This window comes from Drosophila takahashii, chromosome 2R (genome assembly GCF_030179915.1).
Source record: "Drosophila takahashii strain IR98-3 E-12201 chromosome 2R, DtakHiC1v2, whole genome shotgun sequence".
NCBI classification, from domain to species: domain Eukaryota; kingdom Metazoa; phylum Arthropoda; class Insecta; order Diptera; family Drosophilidae; genus Drosophila; species Drosophila takahashii.
In genome coordinates, this window is record NC_091679.1 from 44,012,720 (window position 1) to 44,036,212 (window position 23,493).

General features: G+C 50.9%; 7 protein-coding genes across 11 annotated transcripts; 2 read left to right on the forward strand and 5 right to left on the reverse strand.

Annotated features, from left to right (window-relative positions):
• Positions 1 to 48: 48 nt before the first annotated feature.
• On the reverse strand, positions 49 to 7,130 carry Eps-15 (Epidermal growth factor receptor pathway substrate clone 15). 3 transcript variants are annotated; one of them, XM_017154897.3, is made up of 12 exons: positions 6,601 to 7,130; positions 6,283 to 6,519; positions 5,450 to 6,222; positions 5,075 to 5,396; positions 4,919 to 5,008; positions 4,656 to 4,718; positions 4,326 to 4,523; positions 3,829 to 4,272; positions 3,577 to 3,765; positions 3,450 to 3,521; positions 1,126 to 1,726; positions 49 to 1,065 (listed from the first exon to the last, which is right to left on the reverse strand). In XM_017154897.3, exons 1-12 carry the CDS (start codon positions 6,664 to 6,666, stop codon positions 413 to 415), a joined length of 3,708 nt encoding a protein of 1,235 aa, XP_017010386.2. In that variant the 5' UTR covers positions 6,667 to 7,130; the 3' UTR covers positions 49 to 412. The 3 variants fall into 3 exon arrangements, with proteins under 3 accessions (XP_017010386.2, XP_017010387.2, XP_017010388.2); XM_017154898.3 differs by lacking the exon at positions 4,656 to 4,718 and having other exon boundaries at positions 6,601 to 7,128; XM_017154899.3 differs by lacking the exons at positions 49 to 1,065; positions 1,126 to 1,726 and adding an exon at positions 2,696 to 3,087 and having other exon boundaries at positions 6,601 to 7,129.
• A 152-nt stretch (positions 7,131 to 7,282) lies between these two features.
• On the reverse strand, positions 7,283 to 11,747 carry egg (SET domain bifurcated histone lysine methyltransferase eggless). The gene is made up of 8 exons (XM_017154895.3): positions 10,638 to 11,747; positions 10,461 to 10,575; positions 10,113 to 10,402; positions 9,798 to 10,053; positions 9,235 to 9,740; positions 8,435 to 9,181; positions 7,676 to 8,377; positions 7,283 to 7,602 (listed from the first exon to the last, which is right to left on the reverse strand). Exons 1-8 carry the CDS (start codon positions 11,667 to 11,669, stop codon positions 7,396 to 7,398), a joined length of 3,855 nt encoding a protein of 1,284 aa, XP_017010384.2. The 5' UTR covers positions 11,670 to 11,747; the 3' UTR covers positions 7,283 to 7,395.
• Positions 11,748 to 11,874: 127 nt separating this feature from the next.
• Positions 11,875 to 12,407, reverse strand: Lcp9 (Larval cuticle protein 9). The gene is made up of 2 exons (XM_017154877.3): positions 12,203 to 12,407; positions 11,875 to 12,141 (listed from the first exon to the last, which is right to left on the reverse strand). Exons 1-2 carry the CDS (start codon positions 12,212 to 12,214, stop codon positions 11,875 to 11,877), a joined length of 279 nt encoding a protein of 92 aa, XP_017010366.2. The 5' UTR covers positions 12,215 to 12,407.
• A 326-nt stretch (positions 12,408 to 12,733) lies between these two features.
• LOC108066454 (RNA-binding protein rnp-4) lies at positions 12,734 to 13,759 on the forward strand. 2 transcript variants are annotated; one of them, XM_070212454.1, is made up of 2 exons: positions 12,734 to 13,554; positions 13,618 to 13,759. In XM_070212454.1, exon 1 carries the CDS (start codon positions 12,790 to 12,792, stop codon positions 13,534 to 13,536), a length of 747 nt encoding a protein of 248 aa, XP_070068555.1. In that variant the 5' UTR covers positions 12,734 to 12,789; the 3' UTR covers positions 13,537 to 13,554; positions 13,618 to 13,759. The 2 variants fall into 2 exon arrangements, with proteins under 2 accessions (XP_070068555.1, XP_070068556.1); XM_070212455.1 differs by having other exon boundaries at positions 12,734 to 13,558; positions 13,618 to 13,741.
• TyrRS-m (Tyrosine--tRNA ligase, mitochondrial) lies at positions 13,553 to 15,293 on the reverse strand. Its single transcript, XM_017154983.3, has 5 exons — positions 15,103 to 15,293; positions 14,706 to 15,038; positions 14,078 to 14,652; positions 13,833 to 14,021; positions 13,553 to 13,768 (listed from the first exon to the last, which is right to left on the reverse strand). Exons 1-5 carry the CDS (start codon positions 15,237 to 15,239, stop codon positions 13,608 to 13,610), a joined length of 1,395 nt encoding a protein of 464 aa, XP_017010472.1. The 5' UTR covers positions 15,240 to 15,293; the 3' UTR covers positions 13,553 to 13,607.
• A 104-nt stretch (positions 15,294 to 15,397) lies between these two features.
• LOC108066443 (uncharacterized) lies at positions 15,398 to 17,399 on the forward strand. Its single transcript, XM_017154969.3, has 5 exons — positions 15,398 to 16,198; positions 16,251 to 16,414; positions 16,479 to 16,588; positions 16,643 to 17,102; positions 17,162 to 17,399. Exons 1-5 carry the CDS (start codon positions 15,483 to 15,485, stop codon positions 17,248 to 17,250), a joined length of 1,539 nt encoding a protein of 512 aa, XP_017010458.2. The 5' UTR covers positions 15,398 to 15,482; the 3' UTR covers positions 17,251 to 17,399.
• Positions 17,262 to 19,542, reverse strand: key (NF-kappa-B essential modulator kenny). Of its 2 annotated transcripts, none has more exons than XM_017154971.3 (7): positions 19,406 to 19,542; positions 18,827 to 19,241; positions 18,659 to 18,761; positions 18,300 to 18,607; positions 18,016 to 18,174; positions 17,589 to 17,957; positions 17,262 to 17,524 (listed from the first exon to the last, which is right to left on the reverse strand). In XM_017154971.3, the coding sequence occupies exons 2-7, from the start codon at positions 19,085 to 19,087 to the stop codon at positions 17,396 to 17,398; spliced, it is 1,329 nt and encodes a 442-aa protein (XP_017010460.2). In that variant the 5' UTR covers positions 19,088 to 19,241; positions 19,406 to 19,542; the 3' UTR covers positions 17,262 to 17,395. The 2 variants fall into 2 exon arrangements, with proteins under 2 accessions (XP_017010460.2, XP_017010459.2); XM_017154970.3 differs by having other exon boundaries at positions 17,583 to 17,957; positions 19,406 to 19,541.
• Positions 19,543 to 23,493: the final 3,951 nt, after the last annotated feature.

Below are 23,493 nucleotides of genomic sequence, written 5' to 3' on the forward strand. Positions count from 1 at the left end.
ATCTGCTCTACACTCTGTCGCTCTCTCTCTCTCCCCATAACGATGATGTTATTTCGTACGTTTATTCATAGGGTTTTGGTACAGGTTAAATCGCAACATGTTTAGGCTCTACGAGTATGTGATTAAGCGAAATTATATATAATTTTATATAGCATATAGCATTAAGCATGTATAGCTTGTAATACCAGGCTGCGGCTCCGTTGGAATAGCTCTCTATTCGCCGGGATCCTTGAGCACGAGGAGTACGGAGTAAATTTGTTGATCGAAACGGAAAGAGGCGAGTCACTAACACTAAAGATCGGATCACCGAGAGCGAATAGAGAGAGACATTGCATGTGTCATTGGAGATATATCAATCAATCAATAGATCATTTACAATCATCTGTTTGCCAGGCTCATCCCCTCTAGTTGTCTAGTTGTCCAGCACGCTGCGCTTGAGCGCCTCCTCCAGGTCCGCATCGAAGCTCTCCGGCTTTGAGTAGTCCGCCGCGAACTTGTCCTTGGCTCCAGGCTCCTTGCTGGGCTCCTTCTTCTTGGCCAGCTGCCCGTTCTGCTTCTCCTTGCCCTTGCCCGTCGCAGCCTCGAAGGAGCTGTTCCCAAAGTCACTCGAGAAGTTGTGCGCCTCAAAGGCCTCGAACTTGGCAAAGTTGTTCTCCTGGCCCATCTTGAAGTGGTCCTCGAAGTTGTCGTTGAAGGCATCGAAGGCCTTCTTCTGATCGCTAACCACGCCGGGGGCCACTGACAGATTCTGGCTCACACTGAAGTTGTCGTTAAATGCATCGAAGAAGGAATCGTTGAGTTTCGTATTGCTAGTGGCTGTGGTCGAGGCTGTAAAGTCGTCGAAGTCGGCGAAGGTGTCCAGCGCCGTCTGCGACTTCTGGTGGTTCGGCTTGGAGTTGGAGTGATGCGAAGTGCTCGAGTGGTGCGAAGGCGCCGGGCTGGAGTTCAGGTTGAAGGCGTCGAACTGCTGGAGGATGTCGTTGTTCAGGGGCGTGGCCGCCTTGGGCTTACTGCTATTGTTGTTCACAATGTTGCTTATGGTCTTTGTCGTAGCTCCCATTTCATCTGAAGAAGCAATGGAACGGGTTTAGAGGGTATTCAGGAGTATTTAGACCATCTACTTACCCTCCGAACTAAAGTCCTCGGCAAAGTTCTTCTTCTGCTCGGCTCCCTTAGACGATTCCTCCTCCTCGTCGTCGGCAAAGGGATCCTTGATGCTGAAGGGATCCTCGTAGCGGTAGTCCTTGAAGGGATCGTCCTTGAAGTCGGTGGGTCCAGTGATGGGAGGCTTTTGACTGCTGACTGAGTGACTCTCTCCAAAGGCCTCGAACACACTGACTCCCGTCCCGGATCCCAATCCCAATCCAAATCCCGTCGTGCTCTGATTCTGCAGCGGTGTATTGGAACGCGACAAATGCTGGTTATTCGAGCTGGGGGCGGTGGTGATGGTGGTGCTACTAGGAGGAACCGCTCCCGCTACCAATCCCGCTGGAGATGCCGATAGAGATGGGACTGCTGCTGGTGTGGATGAAGATGGGCGTGGGAGGAGAGTGGGCGTTGGATTGGGCGTGCTGGCCGACTGGCTGCGGATCTGGCCGGGATCGTCGAATAGCGAGAAGCTGTCGAGCAGTGACGACGACACGCTGCTCACCGCAATCGGGGGCGGCAGCGTGGGCGGGGGCAGGGAAAGGGGCGTGGCCCTGGGCGTGCTTGGAATGTTGTGGAGCTGTGTGGATGGTGCATGATGTGTGTGGGGGGAAAAGACGGGAATAGACGTGAAATGAAACAAAATTAAATTAAAACGAAATCAAATTAAGCGGAATCAAAAAGATAACACAACAAAGGGGGAAACTGAAATCAAACAAGGTCAACTAAAGCGCTCAAGCAGTTGGGTTTGTGTAGGATCATGACCAGAACCCAGGAATCCCATCAAAAGGAACTTCGGGGAACTTAAGTTGAATGATGTCGAACATAGATATCTTTATTAATAATGCAAAACGTTGTGTCTGTTACATTTTTGTATCTGGTAAACCGGGGGCTTCTCTAAAGGTTCTCTCTATAAGTATGTATTTATGCACGGAATATGAATTCTCGGTAAATCAATGCACGGAAGCTTGTTAGTTTCGGTGTGGGTGTTCGTAGGTTGGCAATTAAATATATATAAGTACTCTGATATAGTCGAGTGGGGACTGGGGAGCACCCCCTGCTCAAGCACGAACTGCTGGCTAGACTGTGAAATACTACACGGCCCTAAAAGCTGACTGGAAATGGTAATGGTAATGGCTCTCGGTAGTAAATAGTAGTGGGCTCGCCCTGTAAAATTCGAACTTCGCGGCAGTTACTTCAATATTTCTGAATGCGTGTGTGTAAAATGCTGGTAATATAAGTAGTACGGCTGTATAATTGCTTTAAACTTTAGTATTCGCATATGCAGAAACAACAAACAACTTGCATTAAATTCCTTACAGAGTTCTCTCTCTCTCCTTGCACTTTGCACTCAAAAACTAACCGGGATAATACACTGTGAACCCATAGTAGTAATAATAGTAGGTTAATACAATACGGCACAACATCGGGACTCGAACGATTGGAACTCTATAGAGAGCTTGTAAAATAACGATATTTTCGATAATATCAATCAATGTTTCCAATGATCATAGATTTGTGAAAAGTATCGTAATTATCGATAATTCCGATATTTTTCAAGCTCCAACTCTAGAGGATCTCCTTCCTTTTGCTGCCTGCTTTCTTTGATTTTGTGACTACATTTATAACACGACGATACGTAACGCTTGAAATTGGTTTGAGTTTTGGTTGAGTTTCGATTGAATTGATTTAGTACATTTAGCTAATTAGGCATGAACGATAATGCTGCGTCCTCTAGTTACTGAGTTATTGAGTTATTGATCGATATTATACCATGCACCGTGACTGATATATGTACGTTAATATGCTGCTGCAAGTAGCTTTGTACGCTCAAATTGATTTGTTTCGTTATGCTGCTAGAGGAGGCCATTCATTAACTGAGTATGTGTGTTAGTACTGGTATATATATCGTATATAGAATGGGTTATCTTAAGATGTTCACTGAAAATAGAGAATTGCAGAGATGAGAGACCAGAAGGTTAGTTTCATACCAAGGCACCGAGGCAAACAAAGCTACGGGGAAGTGTGGGGTAAGGTTGGTGAGGTGATTAGTGATTGGGCTTTGGGTTATCTTCCGAGGGCAGCAACAACTACTACTTCTAATGGCAAACCAAAGAGGCTACAAATCTTAAAAACAGGTCAAAAATCATAATACTGTGCATCAAAGTGGTTTATTTCTACAAAACTCAGGAAATGTTAGTGATAATAAACGTAAAACGTAAAACCAAGGATTGGATTAGTGCGGGTGCGGGGCGCATGCATTACCACCGATCCCAGCGGACACTGAATTGTGGGGTACCAACCTTATTGTCGAAGTCGTCAAAGTCGGCGAATCCGCCTCCTCCTCCGCCGCCGCTTCCAAAACCACTCGTGGGCTGGGAAAATCAGATATTTAGAATCTATCCAATAAACAGAGACTGCAGCTCTTACCTGGGAGGCTCGTGGTGGCGCTGGTCGTGGGGGCGGCACCTTGGACTTCTTTGGCGGCAATGCTGGACTAGGAGACTCCGGTCTGGGCGGCGGACCCGACTTCTGGGCGTTGGGACTGAGCACCTGACCCTGGCCAGTTGGCGCGTGCAGGGCGGCGAAGGGATCGCTGCCAAAGTCGTCTTTTCCGGGCTGTAAAGGATAAGTAAATTGATTTAGCTCCGATTTCCTGTATTCCCTATTCGATAACCTTACATCCGGGGTAACAGCACTGCTCTTGTTGGCCGCAAAGGCATCCGAGCCGAAGGGATCCCGCTGGGTCTGGCCGAAGGCTGAGCCCGCTCCGCTCTGACCAAAGGCATCGAAGCCGCTGTCGAAGGTCGAGCTCATGTTGAAGCTGTCGTCGAAGCCGGTGGAGATGGCCGGCTTGCTGGTCTGCTGGCCGGAGAAGGGGTCGCTGCCAAAGCCGTTGGTGGCCTGGTTGGCGGCCCCGCTGTTGTTCTCCTCGAAGGGATCGTCCTTGGGCAGCGGCAGCTCCTTGGTCAGCGTCTTGCGCGCCTCGTCAAAGTCCGGCTCAATCTTCAGCTGGTACTCGGAGACGAGCTCGGCGTTCTGGTTCTCCATGGCAGCCCTGCAAATGAGCAGCGCATCGGTCATCTGGCGCTGCGTCTCCAGAAGCTGGGTGACCATCGATCGGACCTTTGGAGTTTAACCATTAGTTTCTGTTTATGATGGAGAAAAGTGAATATTACCGAGCTGATCTGCAGTTGGGTGGCCTGCAGGTGGTTGGTCAGCTTCGAGAGCTCGCGGTTGTTGCTGTCGTACTCCTTCTGCAGCGACGTCTCCTCGTCCTTGAGCTTCTGCAGCTCCGAGCGCTTGGCGTTCAGCTCGCCCTCCTGCTCGTTGATGGTCTCCTCCTGCATGTGGCACTGGTCGCGGATCTTGGTCACCTGAAAGTAGCCAAGTTTTTAAGATCAATAATAGGTAGATGGAGTTATCCCGAGGGTTTCGCACAACACGTAGGCCAACAAACACAAAACACAAAGCAATATATACAGAAATCATGAGGAACTGAAACAAACCTGGTCGTTGGTGCGCGATATGTCAAGACTTACGTTGGCCAGCACGGCCGTATTGTGGCTAACCTTTTAAGTGATCGTAATTGTAAGTGTGAGTGCATTCACCAGTTTAGTAGGGGTTTAGCCAATTGTTAACAGAGTGTCGGAGTGTCAGAGGGGAACATGATAAAGAAAGGAAACCAAAGTTGCAATTTAAATGTAAAATAAAACGTAAGGAGCGAGCGAAAGGTAAGCAGTGGCCCCCGGGGAATCATGCAAATAACTACTTGAGCCTGCAGGTCGTCCAGCCGCTTCTGGGCCTCTCCTCGCTGGTTCTCCAGCTGCTTCAGCGTGGCGGTGAGAGTGTCCAGTTCACTCTGTTTGGATAGAAGGCAAATAAAGCATTAGTTTTTAATCTAGGATAAGTATTAAAACCAACATACCTGCAGACTGCGCACCTCGCCGTTCTTCACGCGCACATCCGCCTCCTTTTGGGCGATCTCCGTCTCCAGGACGCGGCGCTCGCGGGCCAGCTCCTCGATCTCCTTGGAGATCATCTCCAGCTCCGGATTCGAGTAGGTGGGCTTCACCTCCTGCGGCTGCAGGTCGACGCCAGACACAGTGGAGCGCATCGAGGGCGGCACCATGTTGGCGTTGAGCACATGGGGCGGATCCACGCCGCGCTGCTTGCGCTCCACGAACCACATGGCCAGGGCGAACTGCTCCACAGTCAGCTTGCCGGACTGATTGGTGTCACACAGAGCCCTGCGATAAGGATTAGTATGTATACTAGTAAAATATAAGTAGATAATCCCTACCAGATGTCCGCCAGGCTGCGCTGCGGAATACCCGACTTGATGAAGATGTCCTTCACCTCGAGGCCGGAGACCAGGCCGTCCTTGTCCAGGTCGGACTGCCGGAAGATCTCCTCGAAGCGGCTCAGCTCCGCCGGGGTGACCACCCAGTCGGCGTTCGCCGTCACCGAGGGCGGGGCGCCGATGGGTATCAGCGGATCCGTCTGGATCAGCGGCTGCGAGCTGACCGCGCCCACCGGCGGAATGCGCGTCATGGGCGGCACGGCCACCGGGAGCGGCGGAATGGCCGCCGGCGGGGCAATGTCCTTGGGGAAGTTGGCCACAAAGCCGCCGTCCCCGAATCCCTCACCGCTGGGAGCGCGAGGCATCGCAGCGGCCGACGGAGGCGGGGGCATGGCTGGCTTGGGAGGCGGTCCTGCGCCTCCGGGCTTCCGCAGCTCGGGCGGCAGCACGCTGGGAATGGTGCGCTTCTGCAGCGTCTGGTAGACCAGGTGCATGGCCACCACGAACTCGTGCTTGTCCAGGTTGCCGTCCTTGTCCTGGTCGGCCAGGTCCCAGATGGTGCCCAGAATGCTCATCGGCAGCTTGGAGTCCATCAGCACGCCCTTGACCTTGTTGCCCGGCAGCATGCCCTGGTGGGGATGCAGCGACTCGAAGAGCTGCTCGTACTTCAGCCGGTCGATCACCCCGATGGACCAGTCCCCGCTGGCCACTCCGCCGCTGGCCACCGGCACCGTCTGGATGCGCGACGGCATTGGAGTTTTTGGTAGTTCACCCTGGCGAGAAATGATTGATTTGTCATGTGTGGTTTTGCCCATTTCGGGAGGATTACTCACCACCTTCGGCGGGTTGGCAGTGTCCAGGTAGATGTTGTTCATGTTGGCCACCTGGCCCGCCTGCGACAGCGACACCAGCTTGAGGGCCACGAAGAAGCCCGGCTTGTCCAGGAAGCCCTTGCCGTTGGGGTCGGACAGGTCCCAGATCCTGCTCAGCACCACGTCGCTGAGGCCCGACTTCTTCAGAAACTTGGCCGCCGTCATGGCCTCGATTGCCCCGGTGGCTTTGGGGTCAATCTGCAAAAATCAATAGGGGGTGGGTCTCGGTGGTTAGTTGGCAGTGGGTGGACCTCCAGAGGATGGGGGCGTGGCGCCTACCTGTTTGTAGTAGGCCTCGTAGACGCCTATGTGCTTGCCGCACACCTTCGCAAAGTCCACGTTCATGATGAGCTGCTGGCGGCCACTGGAATCCGACTAGCAGTGCGAGAACTCGTAAGCGTAAGCCTGTTATCACCAAATCGATTTTTCACCCCACGGGGCGGATGAGTTATTAGTCAGCGGAAGGCGGTCGGCGGAAAGCGGACTGCCGCGCTGCCTTCTTCTGTGCACCGGTGCACCTGCGACGGGACGACGCTAGCTGGGAGCCTCTTACAGGTGAGCTTGGCGCATTGCGGCCCCGAATTTTCGCAACTCTCGAATTTAAAAACGCCTAAACTTTTTTTGCTAAATTTGATAGTGTGGCCGCGCGGATAACGATTAAAAATACCGGCGCGGCAGGGAGATAAATACCACTAAATACTACAGCGGTTTCGTAAAAATACCAATCCGGAATATACCGTTAATTTCAAGATTTCAGTTTATTTTTTAACGTTGTTATTTTAAATTTTGTGTTTTTTTTAAGACTAGGATACAATTTGTTACTCGGGTTCCTTTGATACATTTTTACACAATCTAATAATGGAGCAGAAATTTTGAGAAAATACTAAAATCTGTGTGAATCCCCGGCCTTTTTTTTTTTTAAATAATTTGAAAAATAATATGCATTTTGAAAAATGTGAAATTGTATAATACAAAGGAGGAATAATAATTTTTAATATCGGGTACTATTCAACCTTGGAATTCAATTTGTTTTTAATTGTACAATTTCACTTAAAGTTAAAATTAAATGTGGACTTAGAGCAAACGGATGCGACAATTGGGGGCGCCGCACTGGCAATAGAGCACCTTGCCGGGCACCACGCCCACCTCGTAGTTGTAGTTCCAGGTCAGCTCGGTGCCGGAGCGGATGTGGGCGGCCGAGAAGAAGGCCACCCAGGGAAACCGCAGGTCGTGAGTGTCCACAAAGACGTTCTGCACGAAGAGATTGGGGTTGCACGAGTGCTGTGACAAAAGAAGGGCGAAAACAGGCAGTTAGAAATAAAGAAAACCAAGCTATTCCCAAGCCCAAACTCACGTTGAAATAGCGACCCAGGTTGCCCGTCGTCTTGGCGTCCATGATGTAGGGCGCCTCGTCCTTGCCGAAAAGCCTCCGCACCGAGTTCTCCCTCACCGTCTCGTCCAGATCGGCGTTCGGGTTGAAGTTGATCACCGCCCGCTCCTGCGAGTCCAACTCGCTGCTCTGCGTGGAGTTGCTCCTGGAGGTGCGCTTGATCTTGCGCTGGTAGTGGTAGTTCGGCCGGAAGTCGTCGTCGTCCTCGGCGTCGGGTCCCCCGTTGTCCTCCTCCGGATCCGGCTCCGAGTGGTCCACCTCCGACTCGTAGCCCTCCTTCAGCTGCTCCGCCACCTCGATGTAGTCCAGATCGGCAAAGTACTCGTCCCCGGCATCCTGGCCGCCCTCGTTGGCCATCGTTTCCGTGAGCAGATGACCCGCATAGATGCAGATGAAGGCGCCCTTGGGGATGTCGTTCACGCAGCGCAGGCCCCATCCCCTGTTGGAGGTCTTGAACACCTGCAGCTTCATCTCCAGCGAGAACTGGACCACCCGGTTGAGGCAGTTCTTCTTGCACTTGCAGCGCGAGTTGCACTCGTAGATCCCGGTGGGCACGTGCTCGTGCAGCCGCTTGTACTGGTAGCCGATCTCCTCGATGGGCTTCTTGGGGTTGCAGTACCGCACGCCCGCCACGGTGAGCTGCCAGCAGGCGCACTTGGATTTGTCCTAGGAGAGGAAATAACATTGGAATATTGTTTAATGTGCTAGGGAGTACCATCTTACCGAACAATCGTCCTCGCAGTCGCAGCATAGTAAGAACTCCTCGTCGAGATTCAGGTGCACCCCCTCCGTGGGAATGCGCTGCTTGGCGTAGGTGCAGGGCGGCGGCAGCGAGTTGTCGTAGTAGTTGACCAGCGGAATGGCCATCTTCTCCTGCCCTTTCGAAATGTCCGTGTCCTTCACGATCGAGGGATCAATGGAATACTCGGCCAGGCACTTCAGATCCGGCGTAAAGTCAAAGTTGTCCACGTTGAGCACGTTCTCGGTGGAGCGGAGGTACATGTGCACCTCGGCCAGGTTGCGCAGACTCTTGCCGCAGGGTCCCCGGTAGACCACGCACTTCTTGGTCTTCTGGCGCAGCACGAGGCGCTCCCAGCCGGAGAGCAGCGGCTTGGCCAACGGACTGTAGCTGTCCAGGCGATGCACGATCTTGAACAGGCAGTTGGGGTTGCACTCGTGGGTCTTGTACATCTTGGGCGGCAGGTTCCGCTTGGCGGTGAAGTAGACCACATGGCCCTTGGGCCTGTTCTCGTCGTCCACGTAGATGGTCGAGTTGTTCAGGTGCTTCACGCTGGTGCTGGCGCTGCTGCCTCGACCCGCGGTCGAGGTGGCTGGCGAGGATGCGGGCGCTGTGGCCGCTGCCGCGTTCTGCCCCGAGGAGCTGCTCTTGCGGGCGATGGCCCGCATCTGCTGGTTCACCTGGCTGCTGGACTCCATCTCCTTGGTGTAGCGAATAAAGGGCTCCGTGCGCTGGATAAAAACTAGATTAAATAAACTTTTTAATAAATAAAATAGTAGCTCACCCTTGGCACCCGCATCTGCTGGGAGCTCGAGCTATTCATGGTGTTCTGGGTCTCCTTAAAAACAGGCCCCAGGCGCAAAGAACCCCTGTAGATCCACTCCGTGTGGTTCTTGTCGCCCTCGAACTGCATGAGCACCAGGCTGCAGTCGATGTCGATGACGCGGGCGTACAGCCAGGTGCCGTTGGACTCGGTGTTCATGCTCTGGCCGCGGGTGCACTGCACCATGGGCCGGTCCACGGAGTACTTCTCCACGTACTTCTGGATGAAGTCGCGCGAGCCGGCGTGCACATCCTCCCACACCTTCTCGGAGGCCTGGCAGACGAGGCGGACGTCGCGGTGCGGCACGTACTGCGTGTAGCCGTCGTCGTAGAAGATCAGGTAGCGGAAGCGGTTGGCCTGCTTCAGTGGCTCGGCAATAATACCGGGATAGAAGGCGCTCTGCACCACGCCCTTCTCCTTGCCGCGCGACAAGGTGGTGCCGTCGAAGAAGGCAATCACACGGGTGCCTAAAGAACACGGAATATGTTAGCAACCGAGAGACTTAAGAGCAACAAAAGACCAACCAATTGTCAGCCGCACTGGCGGGGGCTCAAAGTAGGCCATGTGCCTGGCCGTCACCATCTTCATCATCTGGTACGGCGTGTTGAGGTACCTGATCTTGTAGCTCTTCATGGTGTTGCCGTTGATGGCGGTGCTCTCGGAGAACTCTATCACCTTGATGGACACCCAGCTGGCGATGGCCTTGTTCTTCACCGCATAGTAGGTCTCGCCCAGTTGGATGGGCGGCCGCACGATTTCGCCAGCAGGCGGCACTTGTTGCTACAGCAAATAAGGGGGATTTAAAAGGGGATAAAGCTGGAATATTCCAGACCACTCACCACATAGTCACTCACACTGGACTCGAGCTCCAAAGCGGGCAGATTCTTGTGCACCACTGGACAGGAATTGTACAGGGCGCAGTGCATCTTGTCCGCCGTGCTCTGAACCTTCTCCAGTTCCGCATCTGCCAGGGCAAACTGCCGCTCCAGGTGGTCCGCCTTGGCCTGCAGAATGGTCTTTGACCAGGCCATCTGGTTCCTGAACTCCACCTTGTGCAGCACACTCTTGATGGCATCTTCCAGCTCATCTTCAATCAGTTGCAGTTGGCTGGTGGAAAACTCCGACTTATCTGTGGATTATAATTACTGAATTTAGTGGCTTCTAGGGGATTTGTTCCACACTCCCACCTGGCTGCTCCTCCTCCTCCTCGTCGCTGCTGTCCAGGGCCACAAAGTCGGCGTGATCCTGCTGGAAGTCCTTCAGCAGCAGCGGCTGTTTCTCTACGAGTTGTCCGGCATATTCCTAAAATCAAAGAAAGTAACTTGGTAATCCTGAGTTTAGTAAACTTTTAGTAACTAGGGCACCTCATACAAGTCCATGGCGGTGTCGTGGCATCCCATGCAGAGGAACTGCTGCCTGGAGGTCTTCCTGACCACCTTGTAGAAATTCAAGGTGCCCATGCTGGTCAGCACGAACTGTTTGTGGAGCCTCTTGCAGTTGCAGTTGACGCAGTCCTTGCCGTAGAAGATGTCGCCATCCGAGGGCAGTTCATCCTCTGTGGTTTTTGGAGCCTCTGTGGTCTTTTCCAGCTCCACCTCCAGGATGTCGTCTTTCTTGTCGATTTCCATGGGAGTAACGCTTGGATCTTCAGCTCCATCTTCGGATTGATCTGCTGTAGGTTTAAGGGTAACCTCCTGGTCCACCTCCATGCTTCGCTCATCTGTTTTTGGCCAATCTTCTTCTTGGTGCTCTTCCTTCTGTTCCTTCTCTGCCTCCTCCTCCTTTTCCGCCTCCTTTTCCTTAGATTCCCCATCTTTTTCGGGAGAACTCTCGGATGTGGGACTGCTGATCAGTTCGATGCTGCTGTCAGCCAGTTCCTCGGCCCCCTTGGCCTTTGGTTCCATGGCCGCATCCACTTCATCCGACTTGGGCACATCTGCCGCACTTTCGTTGGAGGAGGGCGACTTGGCTGGACTCTCGATGAGCTCCACACTGCTGTCCGAATCCACTTCCAGAGGAGGCTTATCCGCTGTGATTTCTGTATCTCCTAGATCTTCCTCGGGCACCGGACTGCTGGGAATATCGATACATTCCTTGGGTTCCTCCACCTCCTTAGAATCCCCTGATTCCTCCTCCTTTCGCTCCTCACCGGTTGACTCCGTCGCCTCCATTGCATCACTGGGAGCGGGAACTGGATCTTCGAGGGTCAGGTCCTGCATATCCACATCATCTGCTGCTTTTTCCGCCAGTTCATCCGGCACAGGAGAAGCCAATCTTTTTGCCTCTGCCGCCGGCGACCCGGCTGGTTTCCCCTCCTCCACAGGCGTATCCTGGACTTCCTCCACTTTTCCCTCACTGCTCTTGGCACAGTCCATGGCTGAAGACTCCGCGGACATGCTTTTATTTCAACCTAATTATTTTTAAACATAAATTAATCCACCTAAAAACAAACCAAGCGAAAATTCGCGAATAGTTTTCCAACACTGGACTTTTGCGGCAGGAAGAAGAAGAGTGACCATTCTCAGGGAACCGAAAGTAACGGAAATTCAAAGTGCAGTGGATTTTTATTGTTATATCGGGCTAAGGGAAATCTCTAGAGGATTAGGCCTCGACGACCTTGGGGTGGTAGCCGGTCTCATCGGCGGTGTAGACGACCTTGACGGTCTTGCCGTTGGGGGCCACATATTCGTACTCGCCCGAAACCACCCAGTTATCGTGCTCCTTCAAGGCGCCAGATTGGACGGCGCGGATGTGGTTGGACAGCTCGTAGGCATAGTTAAAGTCCAGCACGTTTACCTCGGCGTCGCTCTTCAGGACATCGGCCTCCTCGTTGGCAAAGGCCACAGCCAAAAGGCAGGCGAGAACAATCTGTGGAATAGATCACAATTGATAAAGTACCAAGAAATGACTCTGAGATATCGCCACTTACCACGAACTTCATGGTTGGTTTTGGGGGATGTGTGTGCTGATAGATTGCGAAACAAATCTGACTACCTGCAGCCGAAAACTGCGCTTTTATAGCTATCTCCTGACATTTCGCCGGCCGGATTGACCAATCGCATAAATTTTATTCATAACTTGCTCCCAGCGGCCGTTTATCTTAATTAAACAAAAGACATTGATGCAGTCATTCTGCAGGCATTAATTATCGCCCCACTGGCGGATAGACTTATCTATAGCTATCTGATGATGATCTGCGCGGAATATTCCCGTTTTGCGGGCCGTTCATCAATTGTCAGCGGCGCACGATCAATTTTTGGCTGATAAGAGCGAACCGGTCACCCGCATAACTATTAAGTCGTTATTACCGCGGATTAGCATAAATAGCAAATAACTCTGAATTCGGCTCCCGCAAACTTAACCGGTTTTGGTCATCCGGAATTCGAATTTCACGGCGCGCACTTGGCCAGTGTTGGAAAGTACGCCCAACGCAGGCAGCACTAACCACCAGTCACAGGGAATCCCACGTGCTGATGTCCGCGCATCTGTGTGAATCAGAATCCTCTCCAGAAAACGATGGCCAGCGATTCCGACAGCGACTACGAGGTGGAGTCCTTCTTCAAGCCCAAGCGGGTGCGACGGACGGTCAACGACGACAGCGCCGATCTGCTGGGCAACTTCGACGACCAGAAACGCAAGGAGATCTTCGAGGGCACCTACGTGGACAAGGAGGACGGCCGGAATCCCAGCGATCCAGAAAGTGAGGATGATAGGGACAAGTCCGATGGCGAGGCAGAGGGCAGCGCTGCCTCCGGATCCGAGGAAGAGGAGACGGAAACTGCGGAAAATGGCGAAATTACCAGTGACCAGCTGAGTTCCCTGCTCCGCGGCGCCTCCAAGACCAACAGACACGTTCTGTACGTGACCAACCTGAACTTCGAGTCCACCAAGGACGACCTGGAGCTGCACTTCTCCGCCGCCGGCACCGTGAAGTCCATCCGCATCCCCAAGAAGCGACGCGGTGGCTTCGCCTTCGTGGAGATGGCCGATTTGCCCGGTTTCCAGAAGGCCTTCCAGCTGCACAACACGGAGCTGCAGGGCCGCAACATCAAGGTGCAGATCTCCGAGGCGGGCAAGAAGAAGTCCGCGAACAAGAAGAACATCATCAAGCAGAAGAACCGGAAGCTGGCCGAGATGCGCAACGAGCAGAAGACCTTCACCAAGAGCGGCAAGTTCTACGACAAGGACCTCAAGAAGGAGAAGGCCAAGGAGATGCTGGCGCGGAAGAGGTGGCGCAAGAAGCCCGCGCCCAGAGCCACATAAATCTTAGCCTAAGATCTTGTATGTAAGCCAACCTATGATTATTTAACGAAAAATACAAGTTACAATTATCGCTACTGCCAGCGGACGATGTAGAAGTTGCGTTTGCCCACGCGCAGCAGGGAAACCCCATTCCTCAGGATGTGGATGCCCGTGGTGAGCACCTCGGCGATGTTCTGCACCCGCTTCTGGTTCACATAGAAGCCGCCTGCGTTTATAATGCGCACGGCATCGGCTGAAAAACAATACAAATTTGTTTATATATGTATATGAATTGTCTATCCTTATCATGAACTCACTCTCGGTGGGAAAGCATTTGGCCTTCATGGCCAACTCCAGGATGGACATGCCGGGCTCGGTCAGCAGGTCCACCATGGTGGCGCCCTGGAAGGTCTGCTGGATCTCGGCCAGGTTGAGCTCCGCCAGGCCCTCCACATTGCCCTTGTACAGGGCATTGGTCACGCGTTCCGCCTGCTTGAGGCCACTTTCTGCGGAATTACATTGTATTAAATATAATAACTGGAAGACTAGATAGGAATCAGACCTCCGTGAACCAGCAGCGTCACATCCTCGGCCAGCAGAGTCTGCGCCTTCCGCTTCTCCGGCTCCCTGGCGTGCTCCCGCATCAGCTGCTCCACCTGGGGCATCGGGATGAAGGTAAACAGCCTCAAGAGCTTCTCCACCTCGGAGTCTGGCATGCGCAGGAAGAACTGGTAGAGAGCGAAGGGCGAGGTCTTGTTCCCGTCCAGCCAAACGGCATTGCCCGCCGACTTGCCGAACTTGTCGCCCTCCTGCGTGGTCACCAGGGGCAGAGTTAAGCCGAAGACCTCTCGCTTCCGCTCCACGCGACTGATGAGCTCGTGGCCTGTCATCAGATTGCCCGTCTGATCGGAGCCGCCCATTTGGAAGCAGCAGTTGTGGCGGCGCAGCAGGTGCAGCCAGTCGTAGGCCTGGAAGATCTGGTAGGTGAACTCGGTGAAGCTCATCCCGTCCTCCGACTCCAGGCGCGACTGCACCGAGGACCTGGAGAGCATGGAGCCCATGCGGAAGTGCCGGCCCATGTTGGCCACAAAGTCGATGAGCTGCAGGTCGGCGTACCAGTCGGCATTGTTCACGATTCTGATGGGGATTTATATTAGTTTAGGGGAGCCCGACATGCTTTACATACTCACGTTAGCGGAGCCAGTGGAGATTTGTGTTTGCTCGTGTCCCACAGGCAGTTCTCGTGGTTCTCAAACACCCTTCTGAGCTGCTGCTCGATGGCCTTCAGATTGGTTTCGATCACAGACTCGCCCAGTTGGTTGCGCTCCGTCTTGCGGCCACTGGGATCCCCGATGAGCCCGGTGGCTCCGCCCACGAGGGCAATGGGCCGATGACCGGCTCTCTGGCAGTGGATGAGGCCCATGATCACCAGCAGATTGCCCACGTGCAGGCTGTCGGCGGTGGGATCGAATCCTGCGTAGATGCTCTGCTGGCCGCTGGTGAAGAGCTGCTTCATCTTGGGCCTGTGGGGCAGGAGTTTTCATAGATGAAGTGCGGATTGAAGATTGAAGGTGCCTCATAACTCACGCCGCTGTGTCGGGGAAAATGCCCTGGAAAAAGCCCCGATCCGTGAGCTCCAGGAGGTTCTTCTGCGCCAGGTGGCGGCGACTCTGTCGGAGGCCATCCTGGAGCGGCTTCAGCAAACTCCAGCGCAGGGGCAGCATTATGCAAATCCTCTCAAGAATTTAAATCCCTTCAGCTGATTACTCCGCTGCGAATGGCAAGTCCGCAATGTTTTGGGTCGCAAACAGCTGTTGACCGTGGAGAATGACAATTCTGCATTGTTTTGGGTTCGCAAACAGCTGAGAACCGCAGAGAATGGCTAATCCGGGCATAAACAAAGACAATCTGTGGAGGAAACGCAGTTAAGCATGTCGCGCGGCTAATCCTAATCAATTTCCAAGATAATGCTGCTCAAGATACGCCACGCCCTACTGGAGGTCACCAGTCCGCCGGCCACGAAGCAGTCTGCCATCATAATCAACAACGAGGTGATCATCAGCTCGGGAAGCATTCTGCAGCCGCACTTGGTTTTGGACGGAGACAAAGGCGCGGAGAACAAAGGAATCCTCGACAGACTGCAGCGGGGTCAGCTGCTGAATGTCCAGGACGATGAGGAGAAGGAGGAGGGTGGTGGTCAGCGGATCAGGTCGCTCAACTTCCTGGTCACCTTTGATCCACAGCAGCGCAGGCCAAAGCAGAATGCTGCCTCGGGTTCCAGGCAATCCCACATCCTCTCCCGGTTCACAGCTCATCCACTGTACGTCTTCTGTGCCGCCGAGGTGTCCCGCAACCTGCACCACATCCTGCTCACCGCAGACTCCGGCGAAGAGGCCCAGGTGCTCCGCTCCAGCTTCGTGGTACTCGGGATGCGAAAGCCCGACAAGGAGGAATCCTTCAAGCGGTTTCTAGCCCACATTGGCAACTACCTGCGACACCTGCAGCCCATGCAAACGCTGGACGATGTGCTGGTCATGTGCTCTCCCTTTGGACTGGAGAACTTTTACAAGACGATCAGCATTGGCAAGGTTTCCAATGTGATGGGACGCAGTGGCTGTCTGTTCGCCATCTCCAATGCCTTGCCCTTGGGATGTGAAGGTTCCGCCGTGTTCAACAACAAGCTGTAGGTTTATATGACATATTTGATGAGCCAGAGACTAACTTCCCCTTTGCAGACGCCTCATCGGCATTGTGATATGCACTTCATTCCAGCGGCAGCAGGAGAACGTCAACCTCACGCTGGCCGCCAACTTTGGATACCTGCTGCGCAACTTCATGGAGCAGCTGGGCATGTCCACCTCCACATTCCAGCCGACTCGGGAGCCCTCGAACTTTGCCTGTAAAACAAGCACAATCATTGTCAGTAATCAGTGATTACTAATCACATATATTTTACCTTCCAGGGGAGCGCACAATTGTGGTTATTGAGTCGGCGGGCCAACAAGGCACCGGCACTTTTATACGAGTCCACAACAAGCACTTTATCCTCACATGTGCGCATGTGGTGGGGCAGGTAAATATGCGTTTATCTCAACCTGAATCCATCTAATTATCCACTTTTATTCAGAGCAACGAGACGGTTAATTGCCGTTCAGCCGATAGAGAGTTTCGCTCCGAGGTGATTTGGAGCAATCCGGACAGCGATCGACCCTTCGACCTGGCGCTGCTCACAGCTCCGCAGGATGTGCCGGAGCGCTGCTGCGTGCGACTGGCCAGGACGCCCGCCACTGTGGGCCAAATGGTGTACAATGCGGGGTTCCCTTACTATGTGAACTTTAGCTTCAAGCACGACTTCAATCCGTCGATTTTCCAAGGTCGGATCATAAAGTGCGACACCGGGGCCATCATGTCCGATGGCAGTGTGCAGGCCGGCCAAAGTGGAGGCCCCATGTTTGATCAGAACGGCTGCATCCTGGGCGTGTGTGTGTCCAACATCAAGTTGGACGACATTGTCTACCCGAATATCAACACAGCCATTCCCATTTGTGATATCCGCAACACGTTGCAGCAGTTTGCACGCACAAACGGTGAGCAGCAGAGTGTGATTACAAAGAAACCCAGCTGATTTGAACTATTTTATCCCTAGATGTTAATGTGCTGAGCAACCTGGTGGCCAATTCCGATGTGCATCGCGTCTGGTCTCTGGAAATGCCGCCCATTCGAAGCAAACTCTGAGTCGCACATCGTTTCATTGCTAACGTAACTGTAATTAGTGTTTTTTCTGTGTTTTTTATAATGTGCAATTAGCCGGTTGGCCAATCTTTAGGCTTAAACAATACAATGTAGACTACAAAAATATAATAATGGTTAGTAATTGTGGTTAATTCTTGTCCAAACAATCGTTGACGTGGCTCTGAAGCACACTTAAGTTGTTGAAGGACTTTGAGCAGATGGGACAGCGCAGAGTGGCGTCCGAAGTCCGTGAGGCGGCTCCAGTTGGCTCGAGAACCTAAAAAACGGGGCCAAGTTAGCATTTATTTTAAAGATTCTGGAATCAGCAAGCATACTCTTACTGGTCTCTGCTCCTCCCGCAGACTGCTCCTGCTGGAACTCAGGGAAGAGGAGGGCGACGGCGAGGCCGACTTTTTGGCCTTGTGCGACTCGGCCAGCGCCTCGATGAGCTCCTGGTTCCTCCTCTGCAGCGACCGCAAGTCCATTAGATACTGATCCTTCTCGCCAGCGTTCTTCTCGCGATCTGCCCGCTCCATTTCAAAGTCCCTGCGGTATATGTCGTTCTGGGTCTGCAGATGTTCGATCACCTCCTGCTTCTGCACGTCCTTGGCCTTCAGTTCGTCGATGTCACGCTGCATTTTGGCCATCAGCTCCTGGGCACTGGTGTAGTTGACCTTCAGACAGTCGATCTCCTCAATGTAGGTCTTTTTCTGCAAGGCGTAGTTAGAGTTCGAGTTTAGTTGAACCGAGAATTCGGTATGTACACACCATGTCGTTAATCTCCAGGTTCTCCGCCACCAGCTTAGAGAGCTGGCGCTGCAACTCGCGCACTTGGCGATCGTGCTCGTCCCTTTGCACATAGTTCAAGGCCTTGTCGGGATCCTGATCCGTTTTGTCTCCCTCCTCAGGTACGAACTCGAACGAGTGCTGCAAAGATAAAGGCCGGGGAGACCCGGGGTTCGGTTATTTCATTTCAAGATACTGCGCAGTTCGAAGTCTAGATAGTGGTGTGTACTCATGAATGCAAGCCTGTATCCGGGGCACACACATACCATCTTCAGCTGCTGCAGCTTGTCGATCTCCACGCGCATATTGTCAATCAGCGACTTCTTCTCGGATATGCTCTGCCTCAGCTCGTCCTGCTCCTTCTGGCTAAAGTCCTGCACCACCTCGATCTGAACCATCTTGGTCTCCAGGTCCTCCTTCAACTTCTGGTTCTCCTCGCGAAGCTGCTCGATCTGCCCCTGGCACGCCTGCAGCTGCTCCTTGTACTGCTGCTCCCGGTCGGCGGCCTCCTGGCGCCACTGTTGGGTCAACTTGTGGTACTCCAGCATGGTGTGGTTGACCTTGTCAAGTGTGTCTAGGGGATAATGAGGGGTTATTGCTTGTTTCAGGCTGCCTTTTCACTTACTCTTCAGGGTTATGTACTCCGTCATCATGTTCTGCAGCTTGACCACATCCTCGGCGGAAGCCTGCAGCGAGCATAGGCTGGGAAACTGCGAGTAAACACTGTTCTGTGGGAGGATTGGGATTTTTTGGATTGGGGTTAGACGCTGGCACAGCGTATTCAGGCGCCCACCTTTAGGACCTCGGACTGCACTTCGCCCAGGATGAAGCTGGCCGCCAGCGACTGGTGCTGCGATGACCCGGAGTCCACCTGCGAGGCAGTCATGCTTGTCGCGGCCACAGGGGGCTCCTTGGTCTCCTGAACGTCGTCCAGGCCGTCGAAGACCAGGGAGTTTCCTTCCGGCAGAAGCGAGGAGTACGGCGAGCTGCCCAGAATGACGAACGACTCCTCCTCAGACATGGCGCCGTTGTAGCACTGACCGGTTTTGATCATAGGCAGCGATCTTTGGTCAGCGACTGCGGTCACAGTTTACCTGGGAATCCCCTTTTTCTGACCCGACTGCCGCGGCCTGCTTGACAAATCGATAAATTCCGCAGCGGAGAATTAAAAAAGCCAGCCAGATGTTTTTCGGATCGAGGGTGTATATCTGAAAACACACACACACGCACGTGGATTATTCAGATATATAGTATTTCGGGCAAAGAGGCAATGAATCATTTCCATTTGGGAATCACCTTGCCGCGTCACAGGCTTACGCAGTAATTTCCAAAGTACTTATGTGACTTACATATAAATATTATTCTAGCTTACCTTATCGCTCTTTACTTCTGCCAACAATTCCGGGAAGAAACAATTTCTCCGAGAATAATATTTATTTTGAGTTGTTGCTGTAAGGAAAAACAGCTGATTGCCAGTGTGAACGCCTGCCGCTCAAAAAGACGGCCAAATGTTATCGATTTCTAGATTTTACACAAGTTGACAGCACTGTGAATACAATACAAAATACAAAGGTTGGCAGGCCCAGACGGTGATCGTCATTTTGTTTTTCCTCTCTACCGCATGGTGACAGAGATCGTGCCATTAAGGAGGCGAGTGCCTCGCCGACCACTTCTAGGGTCACTCTCTGAAATGTGGGTCACATTTCGGAAAAATATGTATGTTCATAAGGTTTCCGCCCCTGGGCGGCAAAGGTGTTAGCCTTGTAGTGTTCGACATCGGGAGTTATCTGTTAGGGATAACATTAGGAATATTTGCAATATTGTATTTGCCATAATATTCACTTACCTCTGCCATTTGGAGCTCGTCTATGTGGAGGAAAAACGGCTGCGGGTTCTCTTGCAAGTCGTCTAGCTGCTCGGGAAAGGACGAAAACCCAGTCCTCTTTTAGCACTCTATCCAGGATGACCTGAGCCAGTTCTGGGTTCAGACCTAACCCAGAATCAAAAATCTTAGAAAAAATTTTATGTAACTTTATCTCCAGATGTACTTCTGAGTATACCGCCCAGATCCTCCAAGCTGATTGACTCGGACACCTGGTGCGGCAGGGGCGGAACATTTCCGGGCTTTTGCCAAATCGGCGTGGCACAGCTATCGCTGGAACGCTTCACCGCGAAGAAACCCTGCTCCACCAGGGACGATAGGGTTGATGTGGGATAGCCCAGGACAAGGGCATGATTTTGCCCTCCCTGGAGATTGCCTCACTGGTGACTTTCACCGTAAATGTTCTGTCTTTGAGGTAGTTTTTTAAGATGAAGTAGAGTTTTGCGAGTTTAGCAAGTAGTCCCTCATGCCAAACCCTATCAAAAGCCTCTGAAATGTCTATGAAAGTTGGGGAGCAAACTTCCTTATCCTCATATGCCTTTCGAATGAAGTTTGTGACTCTTGCAAGTTGGTGCTCTGCCCGTGTTCCTTTTTAATTCGGAATTGATGATTTGGGGTAGCCTTGGCAAAGAGTTCGGCTTCAAAAAGCTTTGTCAAGAGGATTTTTTTAAAGATTTTTGAGAAACCTGACAAAAGGCTAATTGGACGGTAGGACTTTCCGCAAGAGGGGCTCTTTCCTGATTTAAGGATCATTGAGATCCGAGCATGTTTCCATTCTGATGGGTTCTGAGGATATTATTAAAGATGAGAAGAAGATTAAGCCTGGCATTTTTTGTAAGCTGTTTGATAAGCTTGTTATGAACTTTATCTTGTCCAGGAGTCTTATTATTTTCCAGGGAATTGATCAAATCAAAAATCGAAACTCTTCCAATGTAACAGGCCTAATATGAGGAGTCTCATCAGCAGATAAATCGTCTGGGAAATTTTCCTTAGCCGACTTCATAAATAGTACATAGCGTTATAAAACAAGTCCTGACAAGATTACATAAGTTAAATAACTTAACGTTTTGACTATTACTTTTTAAGTACACTTACGTTTTGATTACTGAACTTACGTTATTTCAACCCGATAACATTTTCCGATCGCCTCAGGGTGGCCGCATGCGGTTTAAGAAGAAACCATCGTTATTGCTATCGATTTATAGCGGGCTTGTCAGTCAAATTCAAAATCATTACTTTTCAATTAATCAGAGTTCAGTAGATCCCACTCACCGATTGGACGGCAAAGGTGTTAGCCTTTGTAATGGCTTTCCTGTTCTCCTTTTAAAGAGAATAGAACATGTCCGGTTATGTTTCCATTTATGGCAATATCCCATTTCTTAGCCCATTTACAGTAAAGGTCCACAAATCTTTGATTTCGGTCTACAGCTGCTTTTGTAATCTTATCACAGCTGAGTAATACTGTATCGTCCGCGTAAGTGGCTAATAGTGAATTTTTTGAGTGGTATTCAGGCCAAGATACATTAAAGACGTATTTAGTAGGTATCAGTTGGGGCATATCTGATGAGTAAATTGAGTAGAGAATAGGGCCCAAGTTACTTCCCTGCGGAACTCCAGCTGTAACCTTTCCAGTTTTGGATAAGGTGTTGTTCAATTTAACTGTGAATGATCTATATTGGAGATAACTTTCTACAATTCTAAAAAGGCTCATGGGAAGTAACTAAGACAGTTTAAGTTTGAGTCCGTCGTGCCAGACCCGGTCAAAAGCCTCCGTGATGTCTAAGAAAATGGCTGAACATACTTCTCCTTGCTCAAATGCTTTTAGTACGAACTGAGTGACTCTGGCCAGCTGGTGTTCAGCTCCATGCTCCTTCCTGAAACCAAATTGATGGTGAGGGATGGCTCTGGAGAAGGATTCTACGTCAAATAGTCTTGTCATCAGTATTCTTTCAAACAGCTTCGAGAACCCAGAGAGGAGGCTGATTGGGCGGTATGATTTTACTCTTGTTGGGGTCTTTCCTGGTTTAAGAATCATTGTTATCATAGCGTGTTTCCATTGACCCGGGAAGTGTCCAGTGCGGAGGATGCTGTTAAATATCAGGATGAGATAGATTTTTGCCTTGTCTGGAAGTATTTTTATGAGTCTGTTGTCCATAAGGTCATCTCCAGGGGCTTTTCCCGGGACCAGGGCATCAATTTGAAGGTTTAGTTCTGTTAGATTTACTGGTCTGGGTTTGAAGAAGCTGTCTGATTTAACCATGACGTCATTTAAGGCTTTTATATCATCCAGCTCCTTTCTAACTTTTCCCCTATCAGTGATATTATTTAGACAGTTAGGCCGGAAGCGAGATTCAAGGTGGGTGGCGAAGACTTCCGCTTTTTCTTCAAGTGTTTTTGTCCATAGACTGCCATTGTTGGGAGTAATCTGTTAGGAGTAATCTGTTAGGAATAACATTAGGAATATTTGCAATATTGTATTTGTTATAATATTCATTTAGCTCTGCCATTTGGAGCTCGTCTATGTGGAGGATAAACGGCTGCGGGTTCTCTTGCAAGTCGTCTAGCTGCTCGGGAAAGGACAAAAACCCAGTCCCCCTTTAGCACTCTATTCAGGATGACCCGAGCCAGTTCTAGGTTCTAGTTCTTACACAGATAAATCATCATAATAGTCACATTTCAGTTGGTGCAATGTATGCACATAGTATGACCAGGACCACCAGGGCAATGGCTATTTATTTATGTCAACTTTGTTTTGTACAGAGTTATATATAAGTACTAACTACTAACTTTACATATAAATTTTCCTGGATGCGGGATGTGTTTATGCTTTCAGAGGTTGCAATATCAGCAGATTCCAATTCATAGGATTTTTATTTTTTAACACAGCAAAATCAGCAATCAGCTGCAGCCAAAAAAGATCCCTGCCACTGCTGGTGTGTAGGCTAACGCCGAAGTAAGCACTGGCATAAATTATTTGCCTTGTTACCAAGGGCAACCTTCATAAATAGTCCATAGCGTTATGCAACATATATGTACATTTGTGATAGTTTTAAACATTAAATGACAGTCAAAATGACTGACAACTTTGTTATACCCTTGCAGAGGGTATTATGATTTCAGTCAGAAGTTTGCAACGCAGTGAAGGAGACGTTTCCGACCCCATAAAGTATATATATTCTTGATCAGCATCACTAGACGAGTCGATCTAGCCATGTCTCTCAGTTTTCTTTCTATTGCAGGTAGTATATAAGTCGGAACGAGTCGGATCAGACAACTATATCATATAGGTCTCATAGAAACAATCGGGAAAAAAATTTAAAAAAAATAATATTTTGGGTGTTTTTGAACCTATAACATTCTACTTTTGGAAATGTCATTTTTTGTCTAATTCTGAATTTCGAATAAAATTTTTTTAAAATCGGACGACTATATCATATAGCTGCCATAGGAACGATCGGAAAATTTATGGGAATATAATAGGAAATAAATTATTGCTTCGTTGGTTTTTATTGTATTCTCTTCTACTCTAGGATATAACTCTTTTCAAATATTTTCGAATTTCGATTTTAATTTTATCA